Raw genomic sequence first — 9,691 nt, forward strand, 5'->3', positions numbered from 1 at the left:
GACATGAGAATTGGAAGGCGTATCCCATACGTACTTTTTCTTAGCCGGTGTGTTGATGATCCATAAGCCCTATTCACTCCTTTTTTCTTTTTTTTTTCTCGTCTCATGACGGGAGTGCTAGAGCCAAAAAATGCATTCTTTAGTCAAGCAATGAGAAAGATTGACCAATCTCATCATATCTATTTCATATTCATATGCCCTCTAACTTGAAGGTTCCACTGCCTAACTAGACTTCTCATTCATCGGAAGTAAGGGCTAAGAGTTATCATGAGTTAACTCCGGCTTATCTACTAAAGGCTGTAACTTTGAACTCAACTCTAAAGGAAGTGACTTCGGGTTGGAATATCAGAGCAGAGGCGGGCATAGAATCTATGAGTGTTTGGATTGAATCCCTTGGGACTTGAAACTGAATCTTAGTCTGCAGGAATTAAGACTGGTTTTAGCTTTCCTGCCTTATCTTACCTTATCTGAAGTTGGACGGGATTCCTAAGTCGAATGACTGATCTCCGGACTCTTTACGGCTCTCAATCTCAATACTAGCTGGGGTTCAGTTCAAACTGCCTTGACTCCGAAGGAGAAGATTCTCTAGTCTGTTTTCCCGGTGCAGAATATAGGGATTTGAATAGAATCCCTGCCTTTGTTTGATTACCCAGATGGGATTGCAGCTACGTCAAGAATCCCCGAAAACAGAGGAATCCTCGGCTCTTCTCAACTCTCTCACTAAGGGCTTCTATTCCAATAAGCCTACTTATACGTTCTATCTGAGCCTAGCTTCCAAAGCCAACTCATTCACAGGGACGGGATAAGGGCTAAAGAATCATATCCTTACTTAGATCAAGCTCCTGGCCGGAACTTCTAAATCACAGGTTGAGATCGTAACTCAATCTAAATACACGAATTTCAGGACGTCTAAGTCAGAAGTAGTAGCTCGAGTTCTTACGGCCTTTAGTCCGAAGTAGCTTCATCAAGACTATCTTACCCCGGAGCTATGGAAGTGAAGAGTTCAAATATGCTAGAAGCATAGGGTACCGGGTAACCCCTCTTTCAGGCTACATGTTTCAAAAGATGATTCCCTGCACCCCCTTCGGGGAGTTTGTTAGCTCCCTCTTTCTTCTTTAAGTATACTTAGACTCAATTTAGTCTAATTCTCTAAAGTAAGATTCACCTTATCTAGGGCTTGGTCTACCTTAAAAAGCCCAATAAGTCCTGCTGCGGACAAGCCTGAGCCCTACCTCTAGCGAAATATATATCATATTATTATCCAAGAGACCCCTACCTAGCCTTTGCTTTTAGGGATAAAGCCCCCCATAACTACTTCCTTTCTGAGGGAAGACGCGTAGATCGATACAGGAGTCGATTTAATATAATATTGATTTTCTAAGTCTTTCTACGCCAGCTAACGGTGCCACCGACCCTGAAGACAGAAACTGACCTATCCAATAAATTAACCTACGCGCTGCGAATGCCGAAATTGGTTTTGTGTTCCGTTCATGGGGATATAGCATCGAGATAGATTCCATAAAGGGAAGGGCGAACTGCCTAGCAAAGAGAAAGGGCGGAAGGGGCCCTCGCTAGGAGTTAGAATTCAAAAAATAAAGAAGACGGTCACTCTACTACTATATACTACATTTAGACTTCTTCTATCGGTCCCTTTAGGCATGATGATATGGTCTCTTTAGCTGCAAGGATGGTAGCCCGGGGGAAGCTAGTCTATCAGAAGGCAGTTCTTGAGCAAGTGAGATTGGTTGAAGTTCAATATGCATCATCAACTGGAGAAGAAAGATAGGGTCGAATATGATTAAGACGAATATGTCGAGTTAGAGCACGGATTTCCATTCTTCTCTTACAGTTCCTCCACCGAACTCTAGTACAGAAGGAATGGAATAGCCGTGACGCGGTCTGTCGCCAAGCCCGCCTCTCTCTCCTTTCTTGCGGGCCATTACTCTACAGAACCAGCATAGCTCGCAGACGAGCACGCTAATGAGGCCCTGAGCCGGATAGATGAAGATGGGAAGGTCAGACTTCTACTGTCTCGAAGTCTCCGATAGAAAGAATGATTGATTGCTTGAATGCCGGGCCATCTACTCGCGAAATCACCCCGGTCCGAACCCTCTCAGCTCCTTCCTAAAGAAGTGAATTGTTGATCGATCAACGGAGCGAAAGTCATAAAGGAAATCCAACTCCCAGTCTCATTTACTGCAGCAAATAGAAAAGAAGGGCAACCGGAAAGCGAACAAAAGAAAAGAGAGAATTTTAGCCTCTGGCTCAGGATCAGGTGAGGGCGCTGGAGGGGGTGTTAGCTCTTCGACAGAACCAAGCCTTCCCGCGGCTGAAGAAGAGCCAGGGGATCGGTCCGAGATCGAAAGAGCCTTGGATCAACTTGAATTGGCCAAGATTAAAGAACAAAAAGATCGCTTGGCCGAACAGATTAGCCCCCTGATTGAATCGGAGAAGGCACGCCTAGTTCGAAGGTTGTGGCACCACAACTTGGGTGAACTTCCATCACCAAGTGAGATGGTCGAAATGATTATTGACCGCTTCGCCAGCAAAGCTGCCTATAATGCCAACAAACCCAATGTCCCCAGGGCAAATTTACGGCACTTGAGGGCTTGGTTGACACGAGCACAACAATCGGCGGAGCGCGATGGGAAGGGAAAACATGAGTATAAAAAATAAGATTTCTTCCATAATTGAAGGATATTTCAAGTAGAAGAGCTGACGTATTGTTTCACATTTGAATTTCTCTTACATTCTACGTTCCCGAAATGGATCCTATCAAATATTTCACATTTTCTATGATTATCTCTATTTCAGGTATTCGGGGAATTCTCCTTAATAGACGAAATATTCCTATTATGTCAATGCCAATTGAATCAATGTTATTAGCTGTGAATTCGAACTTTTTGGTATTTTCTGTTTCTTCGGATGATATGATGGGTCAATCATTTGCTTCATTGGTTCCAACGGTGGCAGCTGCGGAATCTGCTATTGGGTTAGCTATTTTCGTTATTACTTTCCGAGTCCGAGGGACTATTGCTGTAGAATCTATTAATAGCATTCAAGGTTAAAGATGACTCCTAGAGAGTTACCAAAATACGAAGTTCTCTTCTCCTTTCTTTCTCTTCTTTCTTTTTGATACTTGGCTGGCAGGGTCAGGGCCTTTCTCGCTGGGCGAGCGCATCCGATTCTAAAGTCCTTTCTTATTCTTAAACCACTTCCCGTTCAGTTGCTGAAAGATAGAGATCAGACTTTCTAAATGAGATTGAGTTCCACGAATATGCAGGCTAGAAAGATGCTATTTGCTGCTATTCTATCTATTTGTGCATCAAGTTCGAAGAAGATCTCAATTTATAATGAAGAAATGATAGTAGCTCTATGTTTTATAGGCTTTATCATATTCAGTCGGAAGAGTTTAGGTAATACTTTCAAAGTGACTCTCGACGGGAGAATCCAGGCTATTCAGGAAGAATCGCAGCAATTCCCCAATCCTAACGAAGTAGTTCCTCCGGAATCCAATGAACAACAACGATTACTTAGGATCAGCTTGCGAATTTGTGGCACCGTAGTAGAATCATTACCAATGGCACGCTGTGCGCCTAAGTGCGAAAAGACAGTGCAAGCTTTGTTATGCCGAAACCTAAATGTTAAGTCAGCAACACTTCCAAATGCCACTTCTTCCCGTCGCATCCGTCTTCAGGACGATATAGCCATAAAGATGCACGTCTTAGTGGGGAAAAGATTTTGCCCCCGGTGTAGCTCGAAAGCAGAAAGAGTAGAATTCATTCGAGAGAGCTTGGTGGTCTTAAGAATGGTTCGGGTGGGGGATTCTCTTAAGAATAAAGAATTCGAATAGAATCTAATTCATGTTCATGTTAACAGAAGAGCGGATCCAATACCAAGACGCTTGAGAGAAAGGGCTAGCCTTGTATATACGCTATTTCTGTTTATGTCAGAGGTGCCCAAAGCTAGAAGCAAGATTTATAGTAGAATATTCAAAGCTTTTGAGTAAGTAAGATGGATGGATTTGGAAGCAAGTGAAAGAACTAGTTGCATAGATATAGATATAGAGAAAGTCCTTTCTCTGAAGACGGTGATATTAGGGTTTTGAGATCGGTTCTGACGTCGAACAGGTTTTCGACCCGAAAAGCTCCACAGAGCTGTCGTATGCGGGTACTACGAGGCCCACGACTTTCTTGATCGCCTCATTCGGGTTAAGATGTGGCTAAAGTCTCTCCGAGGGTAGCGTATATTACGCTCGAGGTCTCTCGAGCCTCCTGTTGTACCAATGTCTCCGTTTTAGGGTTTAAGGAATAAGGTAATGAAATTCCGGTATGGACTTTTGTTGTTGTTACGACAGGCGGAGAGCAGTGCCCTATTGGTCTAATTCCTGCTTCCCCTTGGTATCGGTAAAGGGGCTGGTAAGCGCTTCCCGAATAGATTCCTTTCTCTTCCCCGGACACCGAACAAAGGGAACCCTGGCTTCACTTGTCGTAGTAAGACCCCCCCTCTATAAGCTTTCCCTATCGCTCTGATGAACCTCTTTCCGCCTGTTCTCTAGAGTTCAAGAACAGATTCTTGCCTATCCCTTATTTGTCCATTAAGTCCGTTTTCCGCTAAAGGCAGCATTAAAAGCACCTATATTGTAATACGTAAGAGGAAGGACGACTAAGCAACTATGCTACTATTGGCACCCCAAACTAAAAACTACAACTGGAAATCCAACTTTAGGTGGTCATTATGATCAGAAACTCACTCTCTGGAGAATTTTATTGACCTCGCATATAACATGGGGAATCTGGTTAGCACCCATATTTAAGAATAAAAGAACAAAGACTTGACTGGACGGTATTCACGAGCAGATGACAAGCATGAGTGAAGAAGGGTCTTATGTTACCATTTTTGGTGGTAAAGAAGATGTTCTTGTTCTTCCATTCCCCAAACCCACTTCAGCTTTCAAGATTGGGTTGGTGTTCCGATAGGCGAGAGGTGTGAAGCCAGATCGTACTAAAGACAATGAAAAAATTTGGAAAATGATAGATTTCAAAAAAATAAGTAAAAGCAGAATGAAAGACAGTCCTATATTGACAAGGACGAGCTTTTTCACGAAGAAAGCTTCGCGCCCAACTGCTTGTATATCGATCGGAAAGAAGCAGCTGCAAATGCTATCAGTGGTTCTTCCTTCCTATCCCATCTATCTATAAGAGTTGCTTGATTCGCCCCCATCTTTAATAGGACTGGACTAAGTTCGGGCAGATCTCCGTCCCATTTCACGGATGCATCGCATTGAGAATTGACTCGTCGGATTAACCACTTAGACGGAGAGTCCCCCGTATTCCATTTCATTGGCAACTGAAATAGATCTAAACGGATTGCGCGGTACCCCGGACCGAAGAAATTTCAAAATGAATTGAAAAGAATATCAATATAAGGCCCAGATGTAACCTGTGCGGAGCAAGCCTACACTGGCCTGCAACTGCTTTCTCATTGGCTCCATTAGGGTTCGTAGTCTCATCCTGAAAAGGTTTTTTTCTTTCTCCGGATATACTCTCAACTTTCCCTGCTATCCTATCAACAGGTCAGTCAATATCAGTAGTGGAGGAAGAAGAGTAGTACCCTTTTTTCAGTTAGTCTTAATAGTTTAATAATTCAACTAGTGGTCTTCTTGCCTAAAAAAAGGAGTCAGCCCAACATGGGCAATGATAGACAGACCAAAGATTTACGCAGTCCTTGTGTGCTTGCTTTGTGCACCGGCACAGCAGAATTCGAAGCTGCTCGGCGTACTAGCCCTATAACGGAGTCAGACCCAACCACACTCTCTTAGTATAAAGCGGAGCAGGACCGTTGGCCTGATCTGACTCCCCACCCAACCGCCCTGGCGTATGTTTCCGAATCAACTGCATCGTAAGCTGCTATAGCTCTTGCCAACTACCCTGGAAATGAAAAAGAAACTCTATCCTCAACCCTTCCAATCCTTAGTTCATGGTGGCAACTTCACCCCGTGCATCCTTTGGTTGTGAGCCCCGCCTAGAGGGAGGCGCTAAGGGAAGGGCGTAGCGTTAAATCTGCCTCGCCTTTCAGAGGTTTGGAACCCTTCTGTTGAGCACCAATTAGAAATCCAATCTGACTTCTAAAACGGAAGTGAGCACAGGTGAGAGGACCCCACTTTCCCGCATCCCTCTCCCCACGAGCAGAACACCAGAGATGCACAGCACGTGGGCCTTGTCTAACGAACGACGACTTTCGATTCTTCACTTCAAGGAGTAGAGTCGCTGCCCAACCCTACCTATATAAAAGAAAAAGAATCGATCACTAGGTCCCGAGCAATTCTACCTTCTTTCCATTATCCAACGCTCATGCGTCCCCTTTCTCCCACTCTTTTAAAGCTTTCAATAAAGCCTTCTTAGCTGTGGAAGCAGCAACCGGTCTGTTGGAAAGTTCCTGCATAAGTTGTCGGATCCTCAAAAAAAAGCTTTTCTGGGGACGCGCTGTTCAAGTCGAGTTTCCTTATTGTCCCTTCCAAGACATCCCTTCTAACTTCCCTATTTCCAAAGGAAGAAAGAAAGGTCGAAAGCTCTCTTTCGAGAGCCTCTTTTGTTGGGCTCGGCGGCCCCAATCGCAAGGCTAGATCCAGATCCCCCATAGCCTGTTCAGCATGAGGAATGGCTGGCGGAGCATCAGGATTTCCTTGATCCATTCTCAAGATCTCAGGCCCCCCTACCAACTCGCTCCCGGTGACATTAGGCACTACCTCATTTGGGCTGGAAATAATATAACTGTCCATAAAACAAATCATTGCTGTGTTTTCGGTCTCGTTGAATAAAATGCAAACGAAATGACTTACTAGCCACAGTATATCCCCGACACAACCTACATTCACAAACGATAGTTGTTTAGAAATTGAAAAAAAATTGAGACTCTAATTTAATTATACGTATTATGTGATGTTTTGGGATTCTTATAGTTTCTATTATATAATAATTGGGATCATAGAGAAAAGAAAATGACAAAACAAAAAGGACAAAGGAAAAAGAATCGAATCTCACTCATTTTCAGGTAAGATTTACTTAGCTCGCTCCTTGCTCGCGGAGCGGCATACCAATAAAAAGAAAAGCGTTATCGGATTGGAATCGATGACTTAAGCCTCTTTCTTAAGGGCCTTTAAAGACCGGCCATTATCGGACTCTTCTTATGCTTTTTTTTTCACCGGGCTTGGATCGAGGAAAGCAGGCTTGACAGGCCCGAGTCTTCATTTGTAGGACTTTGTGGGATGGGCCCGTGCATGTAGGCTTGGGTCTTCTTAACGTGCGTCATTTGACGACTCAGTGCATGGATGTCATGAGTCCATTGGCATAGGCTTAGGCCTATTTTGTAAGTGGGCAGTCTTTGGCAGGCCTGGAGATTCAATTAAGGGGAGCAGTCTAATAAATCGACTGTTGGTGGCATCACGCTATCTTAGATTAGGGATGATAATTCAATATATCGGAAAGACGCTAGGCAAAAAGGTTAGTAAGAATAGGAATTGTTAGATTTCCTGTATCGGAGAGAGAAGCTGAGTCGGGATGAGGGAATTGTTTCTATGCTTTTCTCAGATAATGCGGGTTAAGAGTGAAGCTATCGCGCCTAAGGCGAAAGGCTCTGTTCGGCTCGATAGGTGGCAGGCTCAGAACAAGAGGATAAAGACAAGGGGGAAGTTTAGTTATTAAGTTCCTTTATTAAGGTAAGGATAAGATAAAGAGAGGAAATATATATATATAACTATTATTTAGTTAGACTAGTGACCAATAGCTAAAGAAAGTGAAAGAAGTAGAATCAAGCCATTCATCTGAAAAAAGCTTTTTGCTTTATTTAAAACTTCTCGAACTAGAAAGAGAAGCCCTTTTCAGCAGGCTTCCAGGTTCGCAACTATACTCGTCTCTTACTTTCCCAGCGGAAAGCCAGATAGAACTTTGACTAGAGCAAAAACCCGGAGCTTGACTTTAACTGGAAGAGCAGAGCATAAAGCGCCTACTTGACGAGCAGGAGCAGCGAATAAAGACAGACTTCCACACGGGAGGAAGTTCTGTTCTCTTTATGAGAAAGGCAGATACAAATGTTGAAAGAACTTTCATTTAACTAAGCTTTCTTACTTTCAACTTTCAGTACAGGTCTCTCCTCTATCTAGTAATCTCGGACGCTGTTGGTGCTTTATGTTGTCCGTGGGAAGGCAGTGGAAGAGAAAGAAAGTAGCTGCGATTGCTTGAAAAAAATCAGTTGAATCATCAGGTGGGATAAAAGGAAAGAGTGTACCTGCGCCGCTCGATGATCGGATGCGCAATCTTCCAGCTTCAGGGGCTTGATCAGGATTCGAGGATGCTCCTTGGCTCTTTTGCTTCTTTCGAAGATCATGTCGAATCGCTCTCTCATACTCCTCATAGGTCAGCCCTGGTACCACAGAGGCCGTCGCCGCAGATGAGGGCGGATTCCAATTTGCTTCATTATCTTCTTCTTCGTCAGCGACTACTGCTCGAGACCTACCCTTGTGCGAGTGACTGACGGGGGGAAGCGATGGCTCAGGGAGGGAAGGCGCAGTGCAGACTTGGTTAATCACGTAATCGTTGTGGAGTGCTGTAAGTGCACAAACTTAGCCAAGTTAGCGAGTGTGAGAACAAGAATTCGAGCATTCACTTTATCGAAAAACAGACTGACTCTCTAAAAAAGGAAAAAGCTTCAGAGTCTTCTCAGGAAGCTTGCCCGCGGCCAAGATAGGGAATTGCTTCCGCAGAAAGGCAAGAAAATGCGCTCGAGCAGAAGGACTCACGCTCGGTGATTCAGGAAGACTGAAGAGCAGTCCCAGTTGGCAGCGATCCCAGTCCTGCCTGGCGCGAGCCATAAGAGTAGAAATCCGCGAGGCACTCCCTATCTCTGCCCTTTCCATGGGGCACAGGCCTTAGGAACGTAGGAACTTGCTGGCTATTGAAACTATCCTAACTTTTTTAACGGGAACTGAGTTGACTTGCTAGGGGTAGGGCTGAGGATCCAGCATCCCAACCTGAATTAGAGGGGAGCTCCAATTCGAAGCGTGGGCTACTAATACTAAGGAAGGCCCCTTTCCATATCGGGGAGAGTCTGAAATAGTGTTTTGGAATTCATCGATATCGGAGTACAAATTTTTCAGGTACTCTAACGGATAGAGCTTTTTCTGCGGCATATTGAGAGCCATATAGTCTCCCGCCAATCAAAAATCCCCTAACATTATCAGGTAGGCCCAGGATCTCTAACTGCGCAATCGAATCAAAGCGTTCTCCAATAAGGGCATCATGAGATGTAGCGGTATCTCTCCTCAGTCTATGGTCTCGATTGTGGGTGGGAAAATGAATGCTACTATTACTCTTTTTCAGCTTGAGAACCAATGAAAGATGTGAAAAGAAAGAATGGCCTAGAGGGTTTATATGGATAGCAGTGCACTGAGGACGATGTGGAATAAATGAGGATATTTAATGTTTTATGTTTTCTAAAGAGTCAACGTTCAACGAAGGCAAATTAAGGGCTGCCACGTGTCCCGTGAACTGCTATCGTAATGATCTTAGTTGTTATCTCTTATAGCACTTTTTTTTTTATCCTTTAGTTATATTTGACTCCACTCAATATATCATGCCCATCAACAGACCCACTGCAGCTGTACCGGCGAAGTCAACCTAGAATATTCAGTCAT

The 9,691-nt window shown here is 44.1% G+C and overlaps 1 protein-coding gene across 1 annotated transcript; it reads left to right on the forward strand.

Annotated features, from left to right (window-relative positions):
• Window positions 1-2,691: 2,691 nt before the first annotated feature.
• Window positions 2,692-8,354, forward strand: LOC125818333 (ATP synthase protein MI25). The gene is made up of 3 exons (XM_049497889.1): window positions 2,692-3,063; window positions 3,151-3,175; window positions 3,262-8,354. The coding sequence occupies exons 1-3, from the start codon at window positions 2,766-2,768 to the stop codon at window positions 3,851-3,853; spliced, it is 915 nt and encodes a 304-aa protein (XP_049353846.1). The 5' UTR covers window positions 2,692-2,765; the 3' UTR covers window positions 3,854-8,354.
• Window positions 8,355-9,691: the final 1,337 nt, after the last annotated feature.

The sequence above is a fragment of the Solanum verrucosum genome, unplaced genomic scaffold (assembly GCF_900185275.1).
Source record: "Solanum verrucosum unplaced genomic scaffold, falcon-dt-bn FXZP01001226.1, whole genome shotgun sequence".
NCBI classification, from domain to species: Eukaryota; Viridiplantae; Streptophyta; class Magnoliopsida; order Solanales; family Solanaceae; genus Solanum; species Solanum verrucosum.

What these genes read in the sequence shown, in the direction of transcription:
- LOC125818333 (XM_049497889.1), top strand. Translation starts at nt 2,766, where the DNA reads ATGGATCCTATCAAATATTTCACATTTTCTATGATTATCTCTATTTCA. An exon ending in ATCTATTAATAGCATTCAAG is followed by an intron (nt 3,064 to 3,150) that starts GTTAAAGATGAC and finishes CTTGGCTGGCAG; the next exon opens with GGTCAGGGCCTTTCTCGCTG. An exon ending in GGGCCTTTCTCGCTGGGCGA is followed by an intron (nt 3,176 to 3,261) that starts GCGCATCCGATT and finishes TTTCTAAATGAG; the next exon opens with ATTGAGTTCCACGAATATGC.